General features: G+C 45.3%; 1 protein-coding gene and 1 long non-coding RNA gene across 2 annotated transcripts; one reads left to right on the top strand and one right to left on the bottom strand.

The window, feature by feature from the left end:
* Positions 1 to 564: 564 nt before the first annotated feature.
* On the bottom strand, positions 565 to 27,865 carry LOC120315700 (myosin-16). Its single transcript, XM_039360479.1, has 44 exons — positions 27,758 to 27,865; positions 27,337 to 27,622; positions 26,648 to 26,791; positions 26,359 to 26,515; positions 25,517 to 25,544; positions 24,778 to 24,874; positions 24,543 to 24,635; positions 24,009 to 24,072; positions 23,620 to 23,718; positions 23,272 to 23,375; positions 23,012 to 23,150; positions 22,322 to 22,590; positions 21,590 to 21,760; positions 20,921 to 21,100; positions 20,545 to 20,671; positions 19,572 to 19,633; positions 19,301 to 19,388; positions 18,403 to 18,520; positions 18,173 to 18,293; positions 17,801 to 17,937; positions 17,101 to 17,182; positions 16,617 to 16,790; positions 15,508 to 15,735; positions 15,001 to 15,105; positions 13,748 to 13,834; positions 12,350 to 12,495; positions 11,448 to 11,538; positions 10,921 to 10,977; positions 10,520 to 10,606; positions 10,042 to 10,287; positions 9,199 to 9,316; positions 8,590 to 8,717; positions 7,875 to 8,071; positions 7,577 to 7,709; positions 6,552 to 6,768; positions 6,137 to 6,273; positions 5,840 to 5,943; positions 5,287 to 5,479; positions 4,472 to 4,675; positions 3,498 to 3,623; positions 3,000 to 3,170; positions 2,456 to 2,656; positions 2,064 to 2,291; positions 565 to 922 (listed from the first exon to the last, which is right to left on the bottom strand). Exons 2-43 carry the CDS (start codon positions 27,544 to 27,546, stop codon positions 2,088 to 2,090), a joined length of 5,844 nt encoding a protein of 1,947 aa, XP_039216413.1. The 5' UTR covers positions 27,547 to 27,622; positions 27,758 to 27,865; the 3' UTR covers positions 565 to 922; positions 2,064 to 2,087.
* On the top strand, positions 3,630 to 4,659 carry LOC120315708. The gene is made up of 2 exons (XR_005558752.1): positions 3,630 to 3,906; positions 4,444 to 4,659. It is a non-coding gene; the product is annotated as an uncharacterized LOC120315708 (long non-coding RNA).
* Positions 27,866 to 27,876: the final 11 nt, after the last annotated feature.

Raw genomic sequence — 27,876 nt, forward strand, 5'->3', positions numbered from 1 at the left:
CTCACCAGAACTCTGGAGAATTAGATACAAAAATGATAAATTTTAATGCTAAGAATTGTTGCCCTGTCAGCTGACTCTGGGCTATGTGTGTTAAAAAAAAAAAGTTAAAAAGTTTTGCAGTTGATTCAGTTAAAAATTACACAACATTTACTATTCCAAAGGTATTCTGCTGCTGGGGAAAGGTGAAAGTGGAAAGGTTGGGTCTCAACCCCCTCCCCCACAGATGCACAGTCCTCAACTTACAACTGCAGTTGGGACCGGAGCTTCCATCGCTAGGTGAGTCAGTTATTAAGTGAATCGCATCCAGATTTACAATCTCTTGCTGTGGTTGTTAAACAAATCACCTGATTTTTCCCTTTGATCTCGCTTGTTGAAAGCTGGCTGAGAAAGTCATACATCATGACCTTGTGTCCCCGGGACCTTGCGAATGTCATAAATACATGCTAGTTGCTAAATGTGTGAATTGTGATCATGGGGATGCTGCACTAATGATAACTGTGAGGACTGATTGTAAGTTATTTTTAAGGGAAGGGATCATAGGAAAGGAAAGGACTCCACCAAATATCTTTTCCAGGGAATGAAGCTTTATTCACACTCAGCATGAAGTAGGGTAGCATTTACAAGAGACAGCCCAAGCTGGACCCCCCTAACGTTTTCCGTCCTTGACATGAAAACGCAAAACTGCATTCAGACTCTCAGAACTTGTCTACGGTCCATCACCTTCTTGATGAAGAAAATTAGACGGTTGGCAGATAGTTAGCCGACCCCTTTTCTTCCCCCCAAAAGATCAAGAAGCGCTTCCCTTCCGCTCGCCTTCTCTTACTTCCTTGCAAAGGCCTTTTTTAAAACTCTTCAGGCTGCTCCAGTCCTCCCTACAGTAGCAAGCATGGGTGCAGTCATCTGAGATGCTTAGCCTGTCAGACTAGAAAGGAAAGGCGATTTAGCCGGGGCAAACCAGAAGAAAGAGAGAGGAAAAGCAGAAGAAAAGAAGGCACCAAGGTCGGTGACAAACCAACAGCACAAATGGGAGACAAAAGCAAACTCGGAAAGGACAACCAAGATGGGAGGTTGGGCTTCGGTCTAGGTCAGGGGTAGTCAACCTTGGCTCTTTTATGACTCGTGGATTTCAACTCCCAGAATTCCTGAGCCAGCTGTTGAAGCCAGTTGAAGTCCACGAGTCATAAAAGAGCCAAGGTTGACTACCCCTAGTCTAGGTAAAGGTTCCTGCAAGTGATCAGTTATCAATTCCCAAGGGCCAACAGGATTATCCAAGGTCAATATTATTATTCTGGTTGGTTGCACACAGCCAGATGTTTAGACTGGATCTGGCATTTTTATCCACTTCATGGAGTCCTTCCCAAGGACCTAGGATAGGCAGATTTGTTTGTTTGATAATATTAAAGCTATCATTGTACCATGTAACGTGTTATTTTACAATTGTCCGAGGATGGTCAGTGCCAAAGAGGTTCATTTTATTATTACTAGTATCATTAACCATATTATAAAGTTAAAGTAATATGGGGGCTATCCCAAAGGTGCTTTTTCTAAAAGGCAACTGGAGTTCCTTGCTGTTTTCTTTGAAGCTTCTCATCCAAAAAGCTTCTAACTGTTAGAACTGAAGAAGCTCATTGGATGAGAAATGAGAGTGTTTTCAAAGAAAAAAAGCAAGAAGGTCCAGTTGCCCTTTAGAAAAAGCAGCTTTGGGACAACCGTGATTGAGAAACTCCACAGACATTTAGTACGGGGGTTGATAGATAATCTGAAACTTCATGAGTGGAAGAGTTTGGGGTCTAATCTAGTCTAGTCTAGTTGAAGATTTCCCAGGTCAAGTGCTTGCTGAGATCTCCAAAACACGCTTCCCATCCATTTTCTCCTTCCTTCCAATCCTTTTTGGTGGCTCCCACACAGCAGAGCCCCAGAAGAAAAACATGCTGGCTCTTCATGGGATCTTCAGCTTGAAAATTGGAACCTTGGAGTCAGGATTGGCGCAAGAGCATCCTACACACAAACTCAGCCAATGGGGTTTCTTCCGTGCCACTGTGGCCTAGTGATGCCATACCTACCGACTGCAAGGACAGAGGCGAGTTTTATTCCTCGGCAGCTGACTTGGAGCTGGACGATTTGGAGACCTGGACGATCTCCACGGATGTGAAGGCTTTGCCGGTGGAGAGACGGTGTCTGGTGCGGAGTTTGTTCAGCGCGGATTCCGCCATTCCTGCTCGCTCTTCAGCATCGTCCAGTTCGTGCACCGTTTTCCGGTACCTGGCCAAGCTCTGGTTGGCTTGCTCCTCCTGCAATGAAGATGAGGTCTTTTTATTTATTTATTAAACAAATGTACAGAGCTGCCCAACTGGCATGTAGAGTTTGGTCTAAGGGGTTAAGGCACCAGGCCAGAAGGCGGGAGAACAATTGTGAGTCAAGGACTACCTCTTTGTTTAAAAGTGACAATACGTACAGACTCCTCAATTTGTCTCTTGTAGGTCTTCAGCTTGGTCTGCAGCTTTTCCACCAGTTCATGCATGCGCTGGTTGGTCTTGTGGTCCTCCTCCGTCTGGAAGACCAGCTCCTTCAGACGCCGCTCGTTCTTGTGCAGCACTTTCACCGTCTCCACGTGACGCTTTTGTTCAGAGTCCAGTTCGGTCTCCAGTTCCTTAATCTGAAAAAGGAAACCGAGACCAAGGTTGTGAAAAGAGAGTGGATAACCAATTGTCCAGGATAGAGTAAGGACTCTTGCCTTGGCTAGGGGGTTGGACTAGACCCCCTAGATCCCTTCCAATTCTACAATTCATGAAAAGACCCCTGCAATCTGCCCATAAAAACCACTTGTCCGGGATAGTATAAGGTCTTCTGCCTTGACCCAGGGGTTAGATTAGAAGACCTCCAACGTCCCTGCCAACTCTATGATTCTATGTCCTATGACCTTGGTCAGATGCCACCAAGAACGTGGGAAGCTTAGGAACTGGAAATTGGACGGGGGTGGGGAGTGGAAAAGTTCTTACCCGAGTCTCCAGCTTCATGATGGTGCGTTTCCCACCTTTCAAAGCCAGTTGCTCAGTTTCTTCCATCTTCACCTGCAGGTCCTTGATGGTGACCTCGTAGTTCTTCTTGATCTTCTCCAGATGCATGGAGTGATCCTGTTCCTGACGCAGTTCTTCAGCCATGCGGGTAGCCTGGAGGGGCAGCAAAGGAAAGGGGATTAGCAACTGGAGGTTGGACTGAATTCCACCCAAACATTATAAAATTTTAAATTTTGCAAGTGCTTAGAGAAAGATTGGCAGGCCCAGAGGTTGTCCATCCCCGCTTTCCTAGAGAGAAAAGGCAACGGACGTTCTAGCCTTCAACGACAACTCCCAGGAACAGAGCACGCCTTTGAAAAGGTGTCATTTTATCACCAGATGGCCAGCAAATAAATTCAATAATAAATAAATAAATAGGTTCTGTCATTCAAGGGAATGCACCAGGGAAGCTTTCCCCAAGCTCCAGAACCACGAACTCACGTCGGTCATCGCTTTCTTTGCTTTCTCATCCGCCAATCGGAATTCACTGATGAGTTCCTCGTGTTCGTTGCTTATGCGCGTGAGGTCAGATTCCAGCTTGCGTTTGATCACCAGCAAGCTCTGGTTCTGCAGAAGGAAGAGGTCAAAGCGGGATCTGTTAAACCAGGGGAGCTGAAACTATGGATCAAGACCTTCCTGAGGATGGCCAAGCAACTGGAAGAGAGACGAAGTTTGCATGGGGAAAGTCGGAAAGCTTGTCAAAACTTAATCTAAGATTCGTTACAGGATCCAATCTGGATTGGTCACTGGGACCAAAGGTGGTTTCTTTCAAGCTTCGGGGCTTGTGCTGGATCCCATCTTCAGGGAACTTCTCTCTTTCCAGGAATATGTGCACTGGGCTGTCCTATAGGTTGGATTTATGTGGTTCCTGGTTCTGTGTAGGTTTTAGTTGTTAATTAGGGTGTTGACAGCCAGCTACTAAGTCCTTTATCCTTGTTTCCTTGTGCGGCTGCTGGCCCTCACCTCTTAAGTACCTGATAAACTGGTGGTAAATCAGCTGTTGACTGACAAGATTTGTTCCACATTATCTTGTCACAAGGCTAGATTGGGTGATTGAGGTGTGGCGAAGTTTGGGAATTTGTGTAATATGTAGATTAAAACATAATGGTTAAAAGTGATACTTATTTCTTGCCCAAGATAAGATTTAAATTCCTCTTTTCTCTGTACAATAGCCAGATCTAATTAAGTACCCATTCCCCAATAGGATTATTTAAGTCAGTGTTCCTCCCCCTTGGCAACTTTCAGATGTGTGGACTTCAACTCCCAGAATTCCCCAGCCAGCCTTGCACACATCTGAAAGTTGCCCAGGTTGAAAAACACTGGTTTATAAAAACAAAAACCAGAGCCAGTGGCCTGTTTTTCATTGCCTGTTCCTTCTTCCCCGTAGGAGATGGAGGCCATAGGTGTTGACTCACCTGAACATTGAGTTCGTTGTGCCTTTCAGAGACATCCACTAATTCTTGCTCGATGAGTTTGCGAGAGCGTTCGCTGCCCTCCAGGCCGGTGCGCACCTCGTCCAACTCCGTCTGGAGAAGACTGAGCCGGCGTTCTTGAAGATTGTACTGTTCCCTCAGCTCTTCGTGTTTGCGCGCATCTTCGTCCATCTGTATCTGTACGTCCTGGAGGCAGAAAAGTGTCAAAAGCCCATGCTTAGTCTTGAGTCATCAGGGATCAATCCTGATTAACAAGGGGTTGGAGATCCAAGAAAAATGTCCAGAATGGAATCTTAAATCTACCCGCTGATAGGTAAATATTCACCTTTATCTAGGGTAGAACTAGAACTTGGGACAAAGAGCAGGAGAAGTCCTCAAGGAATCTGCAAGTGTCTACTTGAGGACATCTACTACACTTTGCTCTGCAACAAGCCTTCAACAAGATTCCTTCTGGGTTGTAGCCTAAATATGAGTTGTTTAGGGTAGCTTTACTTTTTGTTGGCTCTGAAGTCCTGGCTACATCTTCAGCCTGGTTCTTGATTAACCACATCAGGAACCTTCTCAAGAAGAGACAGTGAAATGGAGGGGTGAAAGGGTTGGATGAGGAGCAGGTTCTAACCTACTTTCATCCACATAGGCTTCCTAAGTGACCTTGGACCAGGTGTTCTGTCAGATCAACCTATCTCATGGGCGTTGGGAGGAAAATAGGAGAAGGGACTGCTCTATGGAGGAGAAGACTCAGAAGTTATTGCTTTTCCTCTGCTCTCTTCTGGCCCCTTTCCTGTAACTTCATTCACCTTGATCTGTTGCTGGAGTTTCTTCAAGGTCTTGACCAGCTCACTGTTGTTCTTACTGGCATGGTCCAGTTGGATCTCCATTTCATTCAGGTCTGTCTCCATCTTCTTTTTCAGCCGCAGGGCCTCTGCTCGCCCTTTGGCCTCTAGTTCCAGGCTAGACTGCAGAGACTCGATGGCCCGCTGGTGGTTCTTCCTACAGAGGTGAGCAAAGGTCCTTGTCAGGCTCCAAAACCCAAGAAAGACACATTGAGGTTCTTCTTTATTGTTCCCCACCTATAGGCAGACTCTTGCCAAATTAAAGCAAAATACTTGCATATCCTCTGAGATCTTCTAAGGAGGAGCTGACTTGACCCTCTTCCTCCCAACCCAGCTATTTAAACTTTGCTGTCTCTCAGTCCTCTGGAATGCAGCCCCTCCCTCATAAAGTGGCACCAGGTCCAGTGGACCACAAACTCTATCGCCCCAACCCACAACCATTATGGGGAGTTGGGACCTGTGACTCTGTGGATGATGGGAGAGGAACCTCACAACCTCTGGAGAATAGGTTTCAAACCTTGTGGCTTCAAATTCCTCCTCCTTCTCATGGATCCTCCGGTCAATGTCTGCTTTGACTTGGGCCAGCTCCAGCTGAATGCGGATCAGCTTGCTCTCTTCCACCTGTCAGCAAACAGATGGGAAGAACCATGGCCTCAGTTTCCCCACATAGGAATCCCAGGGCTCTTTTCATGTGACGAGATAACCTTTTGCGTCTGAACCTTTGGGCCCACTTCTCTGAGACAAGGATGCATGGGTGACAAAGAAGAGCCGGAATTATTAAACAAACGCAAGATGCTAACGTGTTCCACCTTACCTCCAGGGAAGACTCAGCTTCCTCCAGGGCCACCTGAAGCTCGTCTTTCTCAATTTCCAACTTCTTTTTCATCTTCTGCAGCTCATGGACACTTCTTCCTCCCTCACCCAACTGGTCAACGAGATCCTTAACTTCCTCTGAGTGAAAAAAGATGAACGGACAGATGAGACTTATTCCAGCTGACCGGCTTGTTGGAAACCAGCTGGGAAGCTTACAGACAGCAACCACATCACTTTAGGACATGATAACCATCATCAGTACATGCTGGTTGTCAAGCCAGCCCAAATTTACATCATGACGGGGGATGCTGTGATGGCCACAAGGGTGAGGACTGGTTGTAAATCATTTTTTTCAATGCCGTTGTTACTTTGGTCGCCAAATGAAAGGCTGTATGTTGAGGACCACCTGAACTCACCCTGAAGAGTCTTGTTTTCCTTCTTCACGGATTCCAGCTGCTCTAGAGCTTCCTCATAGGCTGTCTTGAGCTTGAAGTTCTCTGTCATGTACATGCGACATTCCTTCTGGGAATTGTCCACCTCCAGTTGAAGCTCCTCACATTTCTGCTGCCATTCAGACAGCATCTTGTCAAAGGCCCGTTGCTTCTTATCCAGGACTGCGCAGGCTGAGTTGGCCTGGGAAGGAGAAGAAGAAGACAAGCATCACACACTCCACCTCTGATCCTCTCGCTTCTACTCCAAGCCTCGTCGCTAGGTCTTCATAATTCTGACGGAAAGATCTTTTCAAGGTGGGCAGTTTTTCTAACAAGGAATCAACCTTACCCACTTTGGTACTGATGTTGAACCTGGCTGGTTATTTATTGATAAGAATGGTGCCTACAATTGGTGGCTAGCGGTTTAAGCTTGGTGACTTCATTTTGGGTAATAGGATAAGGTTAGTCATATTAAATCAGAGGTGGGCAATCGTAGCCTTCGGAATCCATGTTTTGCTGTTTCTAGACCTCTCTCCAAGACTGCACAACAATTCCAGTTGTTGTTGCTATTCTGTTTTAAGCAAACCGTGGTCTCAAAACAGCCTATTAAACCCTCCAGGAGTGGGAATCCATTTATGTGGGTTCACCACCATCCAAGATCAGAAAGATCTTAACGATAAGCCTATTTGCAATTGTAGGATAGCTTTCATTACCCTGGATATCCTTGTTTACTCGCTTCCGCCCATTTCTTTGCTGAGCTCACACATGATGATAAACCTTATCTGGTTTCTTTGGTGCTGCCTTGATGCATTGTGCAAACCCGGTCAGTTGAGGCTCGGGGCCAAGAAGAGACCCTCATCCCCCAGGGAACATCAGTTTAGAGCCAGGGGTCCTCAACCTTGGTCACTTCAACTCCCAGAAGTCTGGCTGAGGAATTGTGGGAGTTGAAGTCCACACGTCTTAAAGTTGCCAAGGTTGAGGTCCCCTGGTTTAGACCTTGTTAATCTGACCTTTTCAAGATCCAGAGTTAGATCCTCCACTTCCATCTGGAGTTTCTGCTTATACTTCTCCATGCTGGCTACCCGAGCTTGGGCAGTTTCAGCCACTTCCTCTGCCTCCTGTAGACGGGAGGTCAGTTTTCTCCTGCAAGAAGACCCCAAGACAAGAAAAGATGTGTCAGATAAGAGATGAGTCTTACATCATCGAAAACAACAGCCTTCTAGACATCACTAAACTTCTCAGAATCCCACAACGGCTTGCTAGGCGTCCTAGACCTACAGCACAGCTTTGCTCCACCGTCTTACTCACTTCGTCTCCTCCAGCTCCTCTGTTTTCTGAATAGCATCGGTTTCGTATTTGGTCCTCCAGGTTGTAACTTCAGTGTTGAGCTTGGAGACCAAGCGCTGGAGCTCAGCTTTGCCGGTTTGCTCTTCCTCCAGCTGCTCCTTGATCAAATCCAGGTCATGCTTGGTGTTGGCCAGACTGACCACTGCAGCACTGCGGCCCTATGGACGCACCAAAGTTGTATCTGATTAATGTATTTTTCCCCCATATTTCCTTTCCTTTGTGTATAATTTCTCTTGTTAAAAACCCTCAGGCCCAGCCAGATGAAAATCATAAAGAGGAACTCTTTTTTTTTTTAATTATCAGAAAAGAGCAAAGCTTTGTGGATAGCTAATTTTTTGAATTTCTGACAGATTTTGACCATCCTCCTAAAAGCCAAAGTCTTTTGTGTGGTTTTTTTGTGTGTTGTTTTTTTTTTTTGCAGATGTCCCCCAAATTATGCTATTGCTTTTTAGGGCAACCAGTTTCTCCTACGGCATCATGAAGAAGGTTCTCCAGGATGTTGGGATCTGTGGCCAAAACCCAAGTGAGGAACATCAACACAGGGGGTCTTTGCGTGCTCTGATTCGCAACTTTCGGAACCAGATGAATTTGGAGTTCCCTTTTTATTGGTCTTTGGGCTTGGTTTCCATTATTTGGATTTGAATAAGCAGACAGACCCATCGTTCCAAGGACTTGCCTTGGACTCTTCATCCAGCTGTCGCTTGAAGTCGTCCACTTGGGAAGCGAGGGATGTCTTGACCCGAAGGATTTGATTGAGCCGTGACTGACTTTCTTCATGCTCCCGGCTCAGATCATTGTTCTCAGCTGCAGGGGAAGGGTTAAAAGAGGAAGGAGGAGGGGAACTGGGTAATCGATTGATTGATTTTGCCACCCATCTGACCGATGACTAGTTGGCTGATGCTCACTCAGTCATTTGCATTCTTTTATACAGTCATTGAGGCCACCTGGGGGTTTATCTGTGTTGTCAGGATTCTTAGGAAGACTCCACACCCATTTGCACCCCTCAGGTGACCCTGAGACACAGAGAAACCTCCAGGTGGCCTCAAGGACCCTCTAAAAGAATGCAAATGACCAACTGTCTGCAAGGAATATAAACCCTGCCCTTCCCCACCGTCCAGCCAGAACTGAAGAAGCTTCCTGGATGAGAAGCAAAACGTCTTCAAAGGAAAACAAGAAAGTCCAGCTGCCTCTTGAAAAAGCACCTTTGGGACAACCATGACATTTGATAACTCAGTAAAATGAAACAAAAGAGTGGAACTCTTGAGGATCACCCAAGGAAGCCAACCTTGGAGTCTGTTCCTGATGGCATTGATTTCTGCTTGATTCCTTTCCATCTCAGCCACTCGGGCATTGGCTTCAGACAGGTTGTCCTCCAATCTGCGGACATGAGACTCGGCATTAATCTGTGAAGATATGGAGAAGAAGGCAGCTTCAGAATAATCCAGATTACCTTCTTACAGTTCAACAAAGCAACTGCAATCCTTAGAACTGGCATCTGCTAAAAGTAGCTAATAGTTGCTCCCAGTGGTGGGATTCAAACAGGTGAACAACCAGTTCTCTGGCTGGATGCCACTTCCGGAAGTCTGTTCTGGACCTAGGCAACAAAAAATTAGCTACTGGTTCTGTTGAACTGGTGCGAACTGGTTGAGTTCCACCACTGATTGATCCAGTACTTGTTAGCGCCTCCATCCCGGAGACCAAGAAAGACACATTGAGGTTCCTTTAAGCAATTTCCTTTATTGTTCCTCACCTATAGACTGAATCTTGCTAAGTAGTAACAAGAAGTAACTACTTGCATCATTAAGTATATACTCAGAAGTTCTAGGGAAGAGCTGACTTGACCTTCTTCCTCCCAACCAGACTATCTAAACTTTTCTGTCTCTTGATCCTCTGGAATGCAGCCCCTCCCTTCTGGGAATCCAGACCATATTCCACCACAGTACTGCATCCAATAGCTCAATTTATCAAAGGAGTCAGTAAAGATCTACTTATGTTCCTGATTTTGCCTCTTCAACCATGGCAAATAACTAGGACAACAAAGAGAAGATGCCGGTTGGGGATCCAATCATGAGGTTGGGGGTTCGCAGCCTTGCGCAATTCATTTTTATTCTCTTTTCATTCATCTTACCTTGGATTTCTGGATATTTTCCATGCTGCTGCTGAGATCATCAATCTCGGCCTTCATGACCTGCTTGTCTTTCTCCAACTTGGATTTGACCCTTTGTAGGTTCTCAAGATGTTCCGTCATCTCGGCCATGGCATCGGTATGCTTCTTGCGCAGGGTGGAAGCGGTGGCCTCACTCTGCAAGGCAGCTTCTTCCAGTTCTCGCCGAAGTTTAAGCAACTCAGCCTCCCTTTTGCGGTTTTGGTCAATCTTGGTGCAGAGGGGAGAGGGAATATGTGAGAATCCTGTCCCTCTGAAATAATCAACCAGCTCTGATGTGGCGTCCCCAACATTGTCTGACACAGCATTACTTCCAGTGCTTGAAAACCATACAAAAGAGAGGTGGCTGGGTGTCCTATGGATGATTCATTATTTTGAGACTCAGTTTCCCATCATGTAAAATGGGCACAGCCATCAGCTACTTTGATTGATGCATGCTTACCTGAGCTGTGGTAGCTCCTCCAGCTTCTTCAAGTCTGTCGGTGAGCTCTTCCAGTTCCCGGGAGAGATCACTGCGTTGCTTCTCAATCTAAGAGCAAGTAATTAATTTTATTTTATTAAATGTTTATGCTGCTCATCTCTGCCTATAAGGTGATTTGAGCAGCTGTATGTGGGAGACTGTAATAGAGAGTGTAGAGTTTTAGCCTTCCTTCCTTCCTTCCTTCCTTCCTTCCTTCCTTCCTTCCTTCCTTCCTTCCTTCCTTCCTTCCTTCCTTCCTTTCTCTATCATCTGTCTATCTATCTATCTATCTATCTATCTATCTATCTATCTATCTATCTATCTATCTATCATCATCTTGAACTGAATTGGCCAGTTCTTTGAAGATGGAGAAATAAATTTACCTTCATCCTTATGGACCGTTCTGCTTCCAGCTCTTCTTCCAACTCTTCAATTCGAGCCTATTAGAAGCAAAAATACCATGAAATATGAAGCAATATTGTTGAGATAGGGTAGCTAAGAGACCCTTTAAAGCAGCCACTGCATACCCCAGTTAGGGAGCTAAGACCCAGCAAAAATTGTGTGCCTTCCTGCCTTCTTGGTCAGGGGAAAAGCTACACCAGACCATATGAAGCTCCCCCTGGAAATGGTTAAGGACCACACAAGACTCCAGATGATCTAAATGTTTTCTTTCAGGGTCAAAATCAACTCCATCCCTTGGTAAACTACTCTGGAAGCCCTGAGGAACTGAGATGACTTATGATAGTTCGTGGAAGTTTTGTAATCTTAAGATGTCCTCTTAAAGTAGCCAAATCTGGATGAGACTTAGAGACAAGATACTATTTAGGGACATGACACTATTAGCTAAAGATGATGATGGAAAAGGGAGGTGCGGAATGAAACAAATCATGCCCATCTGTCTTCCTCCTACCTGGTGTTCCTTCAACTTTCTCTGGAGGGTGGAATTCAAAGCCTGCTCATCTTCCAACTTGGAGTTGACAGAGTTGATCTCTACATCTCGCCTGGAAAGGAAGATGCATCAGGCTTACTTAGAGGCTCTGTGGATGTGTAGTTCAACCATCATATTAAAGCTTGTTGCTACCCTCCAACAAATAAGCTAAGGTTAGTTTTTGCAGCCTCCTGAGGAGGCTGAGGGTTTTTGCATACCCACCCATCCCTTTTAGCTTAGCTCGTGCGAACCCATCCAGAAAGCAGTAGTAGTCAAGACCAAACTTCCCAATAGAATAATAACCGTGTTGGAAGGGACCTTGTAGGTCAGTGGTTCTCAACCTGTGGGTCGGGACCCCATTTGGGGTCGAACGACCATTTCACAGGGGTCGCCAAACGCAGTCCGCCATTTTTTTCTCCTTTTCCTTAGCTGTGCTACTCCCTTTTATTCTATTGGCTTTTGAAAGCCAATAGAATAGACTCTCTTGAATAGTCTAATTCTATTGGCTTTCAAAAGCCAATAGGAATTGTCCAGGCTGTCTCTGCCCTGCTGAGCCCACCAAAAGTCTTATTCTGCAAACGGTGCTGCACCAGTTGAATAGTCCTCGACTTATGACCGGTTGAGTAGTCCTCGACTTACGACCAGTTGGGGGGTCGCGGCATTAAAAAGGTTGAGAACCACTGTTGTAGGTCATCCGTCCAACCCCCTGCTCAAGCAAGAGACCTTATACCATTTCTGACAAGTGGCTGTCTAGTATCCTCCAGCAGTGTGGGACTAATTTCCCAGAATACTCCAGACATTAACCCTATCTATGCCGGGTCAGCCACGTGGGCTTTTTCCCTACAAGCCCACCGTTCAGGTGAAAGGAGAACCTTGCCACTTACTTCTTCACCACCTCTTCCAAATCTAACTTGCTCCTCTCCATTTCGTTCAGATTTTCGATGGTCATCTTCAAGTCACCCTCTGCTTTGCGACGGGCTTTTTCAACCTCGGCACGGATTTTCTTCTCTTGCTCCCAGTTGTCTTCCATCTGGTTGGGACAAGCCAAGGAATCAAAAATGGAACCATTTACCCAGGCCACCAAGGAAACGTACAACTATACAAAAATCACTGCCATGCCAAAAAAAAAAAAAAGGGTACTGAGGTCCTAGAAAGTGTGCAGAGAAGAATGGCAACGATGATAAGATTTGGAGGCTAAACCACGTAATCATGAATGGTTAAGGCAGGGGTGTCAAACTCAATTTCATTGAGGGGCGCATCAGCATTGCGGTTGCCTTCAGGGGGCCAGATGGGTGTGGCCAGGGTGGGTGTGGCCTACTGGGTGGGCATGGATAGAGTGGGTGTGGCCTACTGGATGGATGTGGCCAGCTCTATATCGTTCACGTCAAGGGTGCCTGTAGGGGCCTGGGCAGGAGTGGGACAGATCTGAGGGTTTCTGGCAGAAGGGGGTGGGATCAGGGCAAGTGCCAAGGCATGGTCCACTGGAGGAGCCTCACTGTTCCTCTCAGGCCATGCGGGGGGTGGGGTAGGCTAGATGGTGGTGCGGGCTGCCTGGAGCCAGGGCAGCAGAGGTCAAATGCCCAGCCTGGCCTTTGAGCACCTGCGGCACCAAGCCCAGTCCCATTTCCTCAAGGTTCTGGTTCCTTGCTGTTTCCAAACAGCCTTGTGGAACTAAGACTGAATGCGTTTCCGCATAGATGCCCACCACAAAATTGTACATCGGCTCCCGGCTGGCCTGGGCCAGGGCCGAGGCAAAGGGGACCGTTCCCTCACTGTTTCCAGGATGGCTTCATGGGCCACATCTGTCCCCCGGGCCTTGTGTTTGACATGTCTAGGTTAAGGGAACTAAGTACGTCTAGTTTAATGAAGAGCAGGACGAGGGATGACAGGATAGCGGTCTTCCAAGGGGATATCACAGAGAAGAGGGGGTCCACTTATTTTCCAAAGCACCCGAAGGCAGAACGAGAAGCAACAGATGGAAACTAACCAAGGAGAAAACCAACCTAGAACTAAGGAGAAAGTTCCTATCAACGAGAACAATTAATCAGTGGAACGGCTTGCCTTCAGAAGTTGTGGCTGCTCCCACACTGGAGGTTTTTAAGAAGAGATTGTCCAAGATAGAATGAGCACTCCTGCCTTGGGCAGGGCCTTGGACTAGAACACCTCCCAGGTCCCTTCCAGTCCTATGATTCACGAAAGGGCCACTGCAATCTCCCCACCCATCAAAAGCCCTTGCTTGAACATCTGCTCCAACCTCTACAGAAGGAGACGTCAGTGCTGACCTCGTGTATCTGAGTGCCGAGTTTACTGTTGGTTTTCGTCAGATGGTTCACTTTGTCTTCCTCCGCTTGAAGGTCGTCAAGAGTTTTCTGCAACGGAGGAGAAGCATCGTGAGGAGAAGAGGCCAGGTTGCAGAAACAGCTTGAGGGGAAGCCAAAGATGCCCCTTTACCACAATTAAAATGACCACCACATCCCAAAAGGTGACCAAGACAACTGCAGGGACAAACAAAGCTCTCCGCCAGGGGTCCTCAACCTTGGTAACTTTAAGCTTTGTGGACTTCAACTTCCAGAATTCCTCAGTCAGCAAAGCTCATTTTCCTCAAGGCCAAGAGATCCCCAGAACAAGTTCAGAAGCTTTCTTATTGTCCACAAACCCTTGAGGAATGACGTTGGGATTCAGCAGCTGATATCTGACATCGAGAAGACACAAACACACTGGTTGGCCTTGCTGAGACTTTGGGAACTCAAGGTCCCAACACACTCGGAGAACGATGGAGGAAAGGGTCAACCCCATTACCTTTGTTTGAACTTAGGATACTGCAGTCTATTGGGGGACCCTTTCCGGCAAATACGGATACCTTCCAAGACACCGTTGCAGGCCAACTGATGCAAAATCAGATGAGCGTCCACCACAAGTCTTAAAGTTGCCAAGGTTGAGGACCCCTGCATCTATGTTATCAAAGCTAGAGCAGGGATGGGACATTATACAGGGACTCTTCAACTTACAACCGTTTGTTTAGCAACCAGTCAAAGTTACAATGGCACTGGAAAAAAGGGACTTATGACAGGTCCACACATTAGTGACCGTTGCAGCATCCCCAGGATCACGTGATCAAAATTCGGGCGTCGGCAACCTGGCATGTATTTACGAAGGTTGCAGCTTGTTGGGGGGTCATGTGACCCCCATTTGCAGTTTCGGCTGCTGATAAAAACATGATCGCCAACGTCCGATAACAGATATGGCAGAAGAAGAAAAAGAAAACAAGCAAAAATCAATGGGCAAAGCCATATTTGCTTAACCACCAGGGGATTCGTTTAATGCCCCGGGCGAAAAGGTAGTCAGATAAGTCCTGCCTCGCTCAATCATCACATCACTTAGTCCCAGTTGTGATTGGAAGTCGAGGGCTCTGTATGAGGTCTTTGCACAGAGTAAATCTCTGCCTTGGCCACCAGGCGAGGTTCTGATCCATAAAAATCCATATGGTGAACCTAGACCTTAGGGGAGTTGACGAAAAGAGGTGGTTCCTCCTCACCTGGTGTAGCTCGTCCAGCGCCCTTTTCTCCTTTTGGAGTTTGGCAACCGTGTCATCTCGGGCTTGCAGGTCGCCAGTCAAGGTTCGCACTCGGTGATCAAGAGCCTTGGAAGAAGCGAGAGAGATTCCTACAGAACATCCCAGAACCAGGTCATTTCCCTCAGCAGATGACCAAGTTAAGATACAAAGCTGGGACCGTTTTCTCTCTACTGGACTTTATCCTTCCTTTATCCAGAAGAAAAGGAAGGAAGGAAGAACAGGAGGGGAAGAAAGGAAGGAAAGAAGGAAGAGGGGAAGGAAGGAAGGAAGAGGATAGGGAGGAAGGAAGGAAGAAGATAGGAAGGAAGGAAGGGGAAAGGGAAGGATGGAAAAAGACATAGTCTGATCCATCTATTATATGAATAAGACATGGCAAGGGTGACTTCTTCGGGATGTTCTCACTTCCAGAACCAACCAAGAACAACCCAAGACATGTCTTCAAAGGGCCACCACCAAGGACAAAATTACTTGTTTCTCCTTTTCGGTCTTAGCCAGCGTGGTCTCCAGCCCCTCGAGGTCTCGCTTGAGATCGTTAAGTTCTGCTTCCAACTTGCGCTTGCTGGCACTCAAGGAGGCAGCTGAGCTTTCTTCCTCCTCCAGGCGTTCCTTCATGTCAGAAATCTGGCTCTCCATGTCCATCTTGGCCTTCATCATTTGAGTGAGGCGCTCTTCTGCATCGAGCAGGTTCTCTTGTTCCTGAAAGAGGATGAGGGAAGATTGGTGCTCTCTTTGTTATTCGTACAGACTGACCATCTATAGAAGGTAGAGGTGATGGCTACCGGCCTCACTGGCTTCAAAAAAAGGGTTGGGTGAGTTGATGGAGCTGAAAAAATGGAAAATTTGTAACTCAAGGTTGAACTGAGGCGCTCTTCTGCATCGAGCAGGTTCTCTTGTTCCTGAAAGAGGATGAGGGAAGATTGGTGCTCTCTTTGTTATTTGTACAGACCGACCATCTATAGAAGGTAGCGGTGATGGCTACCGGCCTCACTGGCTTCAAAAAAAGGGTTGGGTGAGTTGATGGAGCTGAAAAAATGGAAAATTTGTAACTCAAGGTTGAACTGCGGATTCCTACGTGCTCTCTAAACTTGGTTGTTTTCTTACAGATGTTTCATTGCCCAGCTGGATAACACTTCTAGCATTGATGATGTTATCTAGTTGAGTAATGAAACATCTTCAAGAAAACCACCAAGCTCAGAGAGCACCATGGATCCCACAGACCTCCTCCTCCTCCTCCTCTTCTCCTCCCTGTACCCTGCAAACCTCACTCACTTCTAGTACTGAAGATGTCATCTAGTTGAGTAATGAAACATCTGCCAGAAACCCACCAACCTCAAGAGCACCAAGGACCCCACAGAATTGATGGAACTCACAGAGATCAGTGGCTATTGCCGTTAAGAGCGTAAAAATGGTTCTGCCCTCAATGGCAACCATTCTGTGAAAATGCCTACCGTCCCCAAAATCTCTAACCCTGCCCGCTTCTGGATGGCACTCCTCAACATCTCATGCAAAGCTTGAGATGGCCCTCAAGCTAACGAAAGTTGCACATCCTTCCTCGAGGATGAATTTAGTAGACTCACAGCCTGCAGTTGGATGGTTAAATCGTTCTTCTCTTGGCTAAGGGTAGCCAACTTCTCCTCCAACTCCTTGATGCGGTCCATCAGACCCTGAGTCTTGGACATGGCATCCCTCAACTCTTCCTCCTTTGCTTTCATCTCATCCTCTTGGCGGGCTACGTTCAGCAGAGGTTTCACCTATAGGTGGGAACCAAAATAGAAGATAAAGCCCTCTGTGACCTCTGTCTATCTCTAAACATAGTTATCTTGTGCAAGTCTTCACCACTTTTCCATGACAAGGCCCAAGGACTGGAATTGTGCTTGAGGCAGTAATCGACTGGATCCATCCAAAATACCCTTCTTGTTGAATAAACAGGTGGAGAACATCTCTCCTGGATGCTTATTGTCCAACATCATCCATTGACTAAAAACAACAGCTCTCATTTTGTTTTGACACAACCCGAAGCCTTGGGTGGTGACCTCTCTCTTGTTTTCACTACTGCCTCACCTTATTGTATAGTTTCCACCATCCCCAAAAACGCATCTGTAAGAACTTGCGAACGTTCCTCTGGATCAGTATCAGGCCCACCCTGTTTAAAAAAAAAAAAAGATAAACTAAAGTTAGGAAAGAAGAAAGCATGGCTCTCCAATGGCATTCTATATTTGTGGCTGCAGGAAATTCTAAAGCCTAAAACAGTGGTTTCTCCAAAGCTGGGGCATAAACCTCTGGTAGAAATAAACCAGAAGAAAACAACCTATCTGAAATAGGTAAGTAGACTGGGAAATTCCAGAGCATGTCATGAATCTTTTATTGCAAAGTTCTCATTCAGATACAGGTCTGATAGAATGTTGAACTCAATGTAATGCATCGTTCGTTCGTTCATTCATTCATTCATTCATTCATTCATAATAACATATTAACAAAGTTGGAAAGGACCTTGGAGGTCTTTTAATCCAACCCCCTATTCAGGCAGTAGACCATCTACCATTTCAAAAAATGGTTGACCAGTCTCTTTTTAAACATCTCCATTGATGAAGCACCCACAACTTCTGGTTGGTTCTTATTCTGCCTTCAAGTGCTTTGGAGAATAGGTTGACTTAGATAGCTTTTTAGATATTGGAACACTGCTATTATGTCAGTTCTCCATCCGTCCATCCATCCAATCCTTTATAAGGGAAAGAAGGGAAAATATAATGTACTTCCTTACCTTCTCTCCAGCATCTTCTTAAACTCAATTCTCATCAGGAAACCGCGTGTGCGGCTCTGTAGCATTGTCATGATCTTTGCCAAACGATCATCTCTCATGTCTTCCAACTTGGCCAAGACTCCAGCGCGGAAGAAGACCTGTGAAAGTAATGGACCTATGTACACAAGTCCATTCACAAGATCAAGTCAGAAGAACCAGCCCCTAAACTTTCCCAGGTCCACGAGGGTTGAACGATGAGAAGTGAGAAGAGAGAGGTCCATTCCAAACCTAGCAATGAAATGCTGGTACTTGGTGGACTTTCATCACAATTGTGTTTTCTTGCTGTCTATTCCAACTTCTCTCCCCAACGAAACGAGAAACCGTTCTTAGTACCTTAGTATGTCCAATTTTGTACTCATTTTCCTCAAGGCCAAGAGATCCCAGAACAAGTTCAGAAGCTTTCTTATTGTCCACAAACCCTTGAGGAATGACGTTGGGATTCAGCAGCTGATATCTGACATCGAGAAGACACAAACAGACATTGGTTGGCCTTGCTGAGACTTTGGGAAATCAAGGTCCCAACACACTCGGAGAACGATGGAGGAAAGGGTCAACCCCATTACCTTTGTTTGAACTCAGGATACTGCAGTCTGTTGGGGAACCCTTTCCGGCAAATACGGATACCTTCCAAGACACCGTTGCAGGCCAACTGATGCAAAATCAGATGAGCGTCCACCACGCCTGTAGAGACACAAAGCAGGATGACCATGTTTCCACAACCTTCACAAGAAGTTCTGCAAGGCAATGAGTTGCATGGAATTTGCTCCTCAAGCTTTCTTCAGCTTGGTGAACAAGGTGGAAATAATCTCACCCTTTTTTCCTGGACCTTGACTAGATTCTCTCGTCTTTAAGTGTTGTCTGCTTGTTCTGGAATCCAATGCGCCACTGCCCTTACCATGGGTGCAATCTGCTATACACTATGCTAAAGCATGCCTTGTTTAATAATGATTGACTGACTCAGGCATCTTAGCTAACATCTTGCACATCATACCAAGCATAAAAGTGGTTTCTAATCTCAAGGGCTGGCTAAAGCCAAGCAAACAATACTATCAATCTCACATCATGGTAAGCCGTAAGGGGATTGGTTGGAGTGTGGCTTAGTGTGAAGGGGAGCCTAAATTTCATAGTTTGCAAACTATGCTTCATGGCTTCATTCTCACAGAATCCAAGTAAATCAAGTCAAGTAAGTCAAGTAAACCAAGGCATAGTTAAATATGATATAGCAGAGATCATCTTTTGATATTGCAATCAGTAAAGCTATGAAAAACTTAGGATTCGGTTCCAGAAAAGTGCTTTCAATTCTGCAGGATTGAGAACAAACCCATCTATCCGTAGCCTTCAAAGCACCCGTGTCTTTTCTTAAGTCAAACCAGCTGTATTTAGGGTATTCCCCCCCCCCCAAAGAAAATTTTTGACTTTGCTTGTTTAAGAGATGACAAAGGATGACTTTGACTCCCATACCGGATTGTTTGAACTCGTTGGGCACAATGCAGCGGACAAAATGAGGGGAGGTGCTGTGCAGTGTGGCCATCAGCTTGTTGAGTTGCTCCTGAAGCACACGGAGAAGGAAGGAAGGAGTTAGGAAGAGGGGTTAATCAATATCCGTGGGACTTAGCTGGGAAGCAGTTATAACAACTACTGTACACTGATGGAAGCATTAAGAAGGCATGGAATGCTCCTCGTAAGATATGATCACCTTCAGAAGCAGGAGCCATCTGGACCTGTCACTTACCCTGTAGAAGTTGGAGACGGTCATGAAGGAGGACCCCCTTTTCTGCTTCTTGGTTCCCGTAGCTGAGGATAGCATTGAAAAACAGGTGATGAAAGCAAAAAAAAAAAAAAAGGTCAAAAATACAGAATAGAGCTGGAAGGGACCTTGGGGGGGGGGTCTTCCCATCCAGCCCACTACTTAAGAAGGAGACCCTATCGTATTTCAGATAAATGGCTATCCAGATTCTTCTTAAAAACCTCCAGTAATGAAGCACCCACAATTTCTGAAGGCAACTGCTGTTCCACTGGTTAATTGTCCTCACTGTTAGGAAGGTTCTACTTAAATCCAGGTTGTTTCTCTCCTTGACTAGTTTTCATCCGTGGTTTCTTGAAAGGATTTTTTCCATTTCTTTCCACCCATGTTAAGAGATTTTTGACACTATTTATCCCTACGTCATCCCCCCCCCCAAATATACTGGGCATACAGATTTTTGTTTGCGGATTTACTTGCAAACCGTTTTCTCTCCTGTAATGGTTTCCCGCATGTTATTCTTATTAATTACCTATTTCCGTGCACAAATAAATATTTTTCAGTGATATTCACCACCAGGAGGCACCACATGAATGATACTGTCCTTATTGAGACTTCTCATGTGTAGACAGCCAGATGTTATTCTATGGGATTCAAGCAGGAATTGAACTCAGGAAATTACACTTGGGGGCCTGGGATGGTTCCTAAAGCTGATGTACATTTTATTGATCGGTTGATTAAATTTATATGCTGCTTATCTTCTTACTCCAAGTGACTTAGATGATGTAGTATTCTTCAGCAGAAGTCTCCAACCTTGTCCATTTTAAGACTTGTGGACTTCAACTTCCAAAGTTCCTCACGCTGGCTGAGGAATTCTGGGAGTTGAAGTCCACAAGTCTTAAAGTTGAGACCCTTGCTTTACAAGATGATGGGATTGCAATGCAGGCCACAAAGAGCTACATACCTGCGGCCTCTTCTTCTTTGAAAAGTGTGCAAAGCAAGGCCATGGCCGACTTCTGGAATAAGCCCACCACCGTTTCATTCAGGGGGTCCTTGTTTTTCTCCAGCCAACCAGTGATATTGTAGCCCACCTGGATTGAAAAAAGGAAGAACACGAAGGAATCATCACTATGCTAAATGGGGGAGTCATCTCATTATCCTTCACTAATAGCAGAAGGTAAGCAAGGAAGGGTTCAACCCAAGAAAGTCCAGTTGCCTTTGGAACAACCATGACCTGGATGGCTGAGACTCTCCATAGACATTTCCTATAAGTAGATTCTCCACACCCTTCAGAAGCAAACTTCACCCATGCAAGGTGATTCTTCTTGCTTGGTACTCACCGTGCCAGCATAATGAACCAGCTCAAAGTGGGCTTCTGCCCCTTTGCCCTTCCCACCTTTTGGCTTCAGGAAATTAGGGGACTTGCCCAGATGGTTATCATAAAGAGCAGCCTTGAAAGTAGCATCGGTGGCCTTGGGAAACACGCACTGCTCTTCAAGGATGGAGAAGATGCCCATGGGCTGTTGGCGGAAAGCGGAAGGGAGGATTAATGCGCCTGTTATTATTTATTTAGGGTGTTGGTTTTTCACAGTCTTAAGCTTTGAATGGCTGGCAATAAAAATCACATACAATCTCCGTGTAGATCCTGATCTTTCTTGATCAGAAGAAAATATTCCAAAGATGGTAACCACTCTTCTCAAGATATACATAAATAGATAGATAGATAGATAGATAGATAGATAGATAGATAGATAGATAGTAGATAGATATAGTAGAGAGAGAGTGAGTAGATAATAGACATACAGATAGACGAGAGAGCAATAAGATAGATAAATAATGGATGATAGATAAATAGATGAAAGAAAGAAAGAAGAAATAAAAAGGGAAGGAAGGAAAAAATCATATTACCCAAGGTCAGGATTAAAAACAATAGCTATGGCAAGAAACAGCTCAAAGCAGCCTTCAGCATATCTGGAGAACATCTGGTCGCTTCTCTGGAGGAAGGTTACCTTTTCCAGAAGCTCAATGCAAGCCTGGAGATCAAGGCCGAAGTCAATGAAGACCCAGTCGATGCCTTCTCGCTTGTATTCCTCTTGCTCCAGCACAAACATGTGGTGGTTGAAAAACTGTTGCAGCTTTTCATTGGTGAAGTTGATGCACAGCTGTTCGAAGCTGTTGAACTGCAAGAGGGGTAGGTGACAGGTTACTTACAGCTTTCTACTTCCAGACTTACTGGTCCTTATTTGCTTTACAGGCTACACTACAAAAGAGGGTTTCGCTTTACAGCCGTAATGCAGCCTGGTTGTAAAATGGGTCAGTCGAGTGACTAATCCAAGTTTCTTGGGGCGGTCATTAAATGAATTCATTGCTTGCCAAAAACCAGAAGGAATTGCCATTTTCAGCAAAACTGTAGTAAAAAAAAAATGTGATCACATGGACTGAGGGATGCTGCAAATGATTGTAAATGTGGTCCTTTGCCAAACTGAAGGGGGTTTTGCTCTCTTGCTGTTTTGGGGGAGAAATCTGCTTGACCCTCCCAAAAGCCCAAGGTAGACTGGAGGGTTGAGGGGCAGTAGAAGTCAAGCCATTGATGGCAAGCTGGAAAATGTGGAAGGCGTCGCCTTGGTGTTAACGGAATGGAATGGGTAGGACACTGACGTGTTATGTTCTGCATGCTAAGGTTTTTTGGGGTGTCCCAAAAATCTTTTGTAATAAAAAAATAAATAATGGCTTCTTGGTACCTCAAAAATCTCAAAACCAGCGATATCCAGGACGCCGATGAAGAATTGTCTCTGCATCTTGGTGTCCAGAGTTTTGTTGATCCTGACCACCAGCCACTTAAACATCTTGTCGTAGATGGCTTTGCCCAGGGCACCAACGGAGTTGTTACACTGGTCCAGATTTTGCCCCTTCTGCACAAACTCGTTGCCCACTTTAACCCGGGGTCTGGTAATGCCCTTCTGAAGGTCTCCAGAGTTGATACTCATGAGGTGGGCGACTTTGTCAGCCACTGTTCAAAAGACCAAAATGGAGACGTCGACATTGTTCTTCATTTATTTCATCTTAACGGGGACCCTTAAGACATCTTTAGCTTTCGTACAGGTAGTCCTTGACTAACGGCCACAATGGTACTCAAAATTTTCTGTTGCTAAGTGAGACAGTTGTGAGTTTTGCCCTGTTTTACAACCTTGCTTGCCTCAGTTGTTAAGTGAATCTGGCTTCCCCCGTTGACTTTGGTCGCAAAAGGGGATCATGTGACCCATGGGACACTTCATAAATATGAACCCTCTGATTTTTTTGACCAGCTGACCCTGGGATGCTGCAACAGTGTGAAAAATGGTCATAAGTGACTTTTTTCAGTCCTGTTGTAACATTGAATGGTCACTAAATGATTGGTTGTAAGTCAAAGACTTGTTGTATTTGTCCATTACCCTCAGTGGTGTCAACTTCTGCCTGTTCCTCCCTTGGCTTCTGCTTGAACTTCATGTTGCCGAAGTGCAGAATGCCCCCCGTCAGTTTGTACACACTGTTCTTCTCCTCTGCAGTGAAGCCCAGGACGTCAAAGGCCACCTGGCAGAGAAGGAATTGTGACACATGGGGGCTACCAAAGCTCTGGTTACAGGATTTTAAGCTTTTCTGAACATTTTCACCCGTTTCCAAGGTGTCCCAGGTACCACCTTAGAAGCCTTACATCTGTGAGGAGCAGCTCTTCCCCGTCGTCCATGTTGTCCACCACAATGACCCCTTGGCTTGTCCACTGGTATTCCTTGGGATCCGGGACACACAGCAAGCTCTCTGTGGTGACAAAAGGCATGTTAGAATGGGGCCATTTTGTTTGTCGGTATGCATAGAAAGCCATAGAAATGGCCTTGAAGGGAATGTCCAGAGGCTTTAGAGAAACGTCTCTCTCTCTCTCTCTCTCCACTCTCTCTCTCTTTCTCTCTCTCCCCCACTCTCTCTGTCTCTGTCTCTCTCTCTCTCTCTCTCTCTCTCTCTCTCACACACACACACACACACATACACACACAAAATGCCATACCAACAAGGTCCGGCTTCTTATTAGACAAGAGTTGGTAGAAGATGTGATAGCCTCTTTCAGCAGATTGTTGAGAGATGACCCTAGACTTCTCCAGGAGGTCTAGAACATAAAGGGAAGCCACTTCACTTTTAAAAAGAATTAGGTTATTATCCATTCAAAGGAAAGAAAATGTTGAAATTTTCTGAATTTTTCATTGATTTGAAAAAGTATTGGCTGATGAAATCTGGAATAATCTTCTCTGGAGACAGATGATTAGATTAGATTTAGATTAGAATTGAGATTAAATTAGATTAGATAAATAGATAAACAGACATTTATTGATATATGTCAGCTAAAATGGACACGGGTTGAGAATTGGAGATTCGTCACTAGAGAAATTTGATACTTACAACTCTCGATATCAGCTCCAGCCAGTTTTCCTGTGCTGCCAAAATGAATTCGTATGAATTTACCCTGAATAAGAGAAAAAAACAGAGCCTTGTTTTCGCAACCCCAAAATAGCTTCAAATAAAGAAATAGTCGTGATTTTAATGTGTTATTAAAAAAAAACTGGGTTAATGTAAAAAAAAAAACCAGAATAAATAGCCAATGATTTTCGTACGTATGTTGAAATCCGTTGTTTATCTGAGCATACTCAGAAGTACCAGGCCCCCTTTATTGTATATTAACCTAATCTTGCAGGTCTGAGAAGATCTTTTTCCCCCCCTCCTGTCCCTTTCACAGGTCAAGAAACTATGGAGGGTCCCCCCTGAGATGTTTGCCATGTCCCTTTTCCTTCTCTGGGCTTATCTACCTCTTATCTGGTCCTTGTCTAGGCTGTGCCTCTTCTCTCTGCCACTCAAAGTCATTTCCAAATGACATCCCATCCCTGGAATGAGTGGGAAAAGGGGACGGAAGGCACTGTTTCAAGCTCAGATACTTACGAAGCGAGACGAGTTATTATTCCTAGTTGTTTTGGCATTTCCAAAAGCTTCCAAGACGGGGTTGGCCTGGATGATTTGATCTTCCAGAGATCCCTGTCCCCAAAAGAAAGACCATCATCTTCTCTTCACCAAGGAGCATTCTGGGACAGCTTAAAGAGGTCGCGCTATTTGGGGAGAACCACTTTATCGTGGTCCGTTGTTTCCTCTGCGACCGGATAACCTCGGTTGGATTTACCTTCCCATCGGCGGAGGCTTTGCCGGTGCTCCCGATGTTGGCAAAATACTGGATGACTTTCTTCGTGTTCTCAGTCTTGCCAGCTCCAGATTCTCCACTACAGGTAAAGGAAGAGAGCTATGTCAGCACAGGTGGTTCTTGAGTTATAATCACAATTCAGCCCCAAATTTATCTCTCGATTTAGCAAAAAAACAAAACAAAAGGAAGTAAAATGGATTTAAAAGAATTTGCTGGATTTGAAATAGGAAGATCCGGGATCCCACAAACACACCTGCACAAGCATCTTTCCAAATTCTGGAGCTCATTGGGAGAATCGGAGTGAGTCAAGACTTTCAGCTCAGCCTACCTTGCAGGGTTGATTGATTGTAGTTTGAACTCACCGATCAAAAATGAGTATAGGGTATAAATGGATGGGACCCTCTGAAAAATGGTTCGGAATGGCTTCAAGAGGTAGCATTTACTACCTAAATGAAATTATAGTATCCCTTTCTTACTAGCTCAGAAAAAAGAAAAAAAAACATCTTCTGGAAACACTTCTTGATGCCTACAATAAGCTTTCTCGTTAGCCTCTGTTGCCAGGAAATTGGTTTTAAGCTGTACTTTTTTATTATTAATTTGGTCGCCTTATTCATACGATATGCTTTTATTTTTCTTTGTACGGGATGTAGAGCATTCAAAACCAAGCCATCTTATAAATATTTTAGTACGGAATATACAGGAAGAAAATAGGGCCACTTACGTGATGAGCATAGACTGGTTTTCGCGGTCTACGGAGGAAGAGAGAAAGAGAACACTTGGGTGATCTGCTTCCCCCCCCTAAATCCCATGGAATTGATCAATAGCCAATGATCCAAATAAATTCTTGGGAAGCAGCAAGCAGGGTGGACGAGATTACCTATAATGCTGTGGGTAATGACAAACCCTAAGCAAGTCTCCCTATTGTTTTTATCTCTTGCAATTCTTCATTGCACCTTGCCCAACAGGTTGCTAGAAAAGGAATCGACCATACTTTCCAGATCCATAATGTGATTGATTTCATGGGGATTTTGAAAATAAGAATAGGACTACATGAGTCTTAGGACCCTTGCAGAATTGGTTACTCTTGCTTGGTTTGCATAAACGGAACAAGGGACAAAGAGAGGACTCTTACAGAATAATGGAATAACAGAGTTGGAATGGATTCTGGAGGTCTTCTAGTCCAACCCCCTGCTCAAGCAGGAGACCCTATACCATTTCAGACAGGTGGCTGTCCAATCTCTTCTTAAAATCCTCCAGTGATGGAGCACCCACAACTTCTGGACGCAACTCATTCCATTGATTAATAGTTCTCACTGTTAGGAAGTTAGAAGTTATAACCTAGTTCTAAGTTGCTTCTCTCCTTGATTAGTTTCCACCCATTGCTTGTTGTATTACCTTCTGGTGCTTTGAAGAATAGGTTGACCCCCCCCCCCTCTTCTTTGTGGCAACCTCTCAAATATTGGAAAACTCCTATCAGGTCACCTAGTCCTTCTTTTCATTAAACTAGACATGGGCAATTCCTACAACCGTTAAAGGACCTTTGAGGATCTTCTCAGCACTCACCCATAAGCATGTCATGGTAGGCATTGTCAGAGATGGAGAAGAGGTGAGGAGGCACCTCCGTACGCTTCTTGCCCTTGTACATCTGGGCCACACGTGCCCCATAGATGGGTAGCCACTTGTAAGGGTTGATGGTGACACAGAAGAGACCAGAATATGTCTAAAAGGAGAACAAGATGGTTAGGATCAGCTTCCAGTCCCATTTTAACATGGTCTGGATAAGAGCAGGAAGATCCAACTCATCAATAAGTCTCCAAGCAGTTCAAATGCTTCCACCCATCTTCCCACTTACGTAGATCCTCATCATGATGTAACGCTGCCTGAGGGTATCCAAGACACTGGCTTCATTCAAGAAAGTCATGTTGGCCATATCGCTGACCTGGTAGAACTTAGGTGGATTCATTTGCTGGACATCGTCCTTCTTGATGGTCACCGTCTGTGGGAGAAAAAAGACAGCTGTGAGCTTCCCAGGGTAATTTCTGGGGTCAGGTAGCACTCAAATGAAATACATTCACAAATGTGGAAACTCGTGTAAAGCTCCAGTTCCTTTCTCTGTCCTGAAGATAAGAAATAGTGGGTTTCAAAGACAAGGAAGTTGATTCTGGTTGGACACCAGGAAGAACTCCCTAACGCTAAAGGTTGTTCAACAGTGGAACAATCTACCTTGAGAGATGGAGAGCTCTCTGCAGATACATCAACAGATCCTGGAAGACCGTCTGTCAAGAATGCTGTAATAGTGGATTCATGCACTGGGCAAGAGGTTGGATTAGATATCTCCAAGACCCTTCTAACCATTATCTGTCTTCTGTTGTGATTAATAAATGGAAACTTCAGCCATTAGACACTCCATGCAACATTCAAAACAAGTTCTATCACATCTTCCCTGCAAGTTATGGCCCCTTAATTTGAGCAACCCTGCCCGGTCCCTAACCCGAGAGACATACAAAGTCCGAATGGAGTTTTCCCTTCCTATCAATTCACCTGATTGGTCACCGTCTTCACCGTGGCTTGAGTATCAGTTTCTGATTGGATCTCTCCAGCCACAAAGCCTTCTTTCTCATCCTTCACCCAACAGGACTTCTTGATGTCGTACGGTTTGCTGATGGCTTCAAGCTTCTCCTTCTCGCCGGGAGCCAAGAAAGGCATGGGGTCAACATCATCCCCACATTCTCCTTTGTACCCGCCAGGCATGTTGGCTTGGATTCAGGGGCAGGATGGATCCAAAAAGGAAGAAAAGACTGAGAGAAGAGCGCAATCCACAAAGTTCCTGGAAGAGAAGGGGAAACTGACTTAAGATAGCCACCTATTTATTTATCCATGTATCCATCCATCTATCCAATCCCAGCTTTGTTCTGTCATCCCTCCTATCCTGTTCCCACGCCACAGTTCCAACTAGGAGTACCTCCTGAAGACACGCAACCAAAAGGTGTGTTTACTTGATGACTGGCTGGTTTCTTTTATACCTTCTGATGTGTCCTATCACTTTCTCCTAGCAAGTGTCAGGGTCTTTGTCAAGAGAAA

This window comes from Crotalus tigris, unplaced genomic scaffold, assembly GCF_016545835.1.
Source record: "Crotalus tigris isolate CLP2741 ecotype Arizona unplaced genomic scaffold, ASM1654583v1 scf7180000019173.45859301935:6455823, whole genome shotgun sequence".
In the NCBI taxonomy this organism is placed as follows: Eukaryota; Metazoa; Chordata; class Lepidosauria; order Squamata; family Viperidae; genus Crotalus; species Crotalus tigris.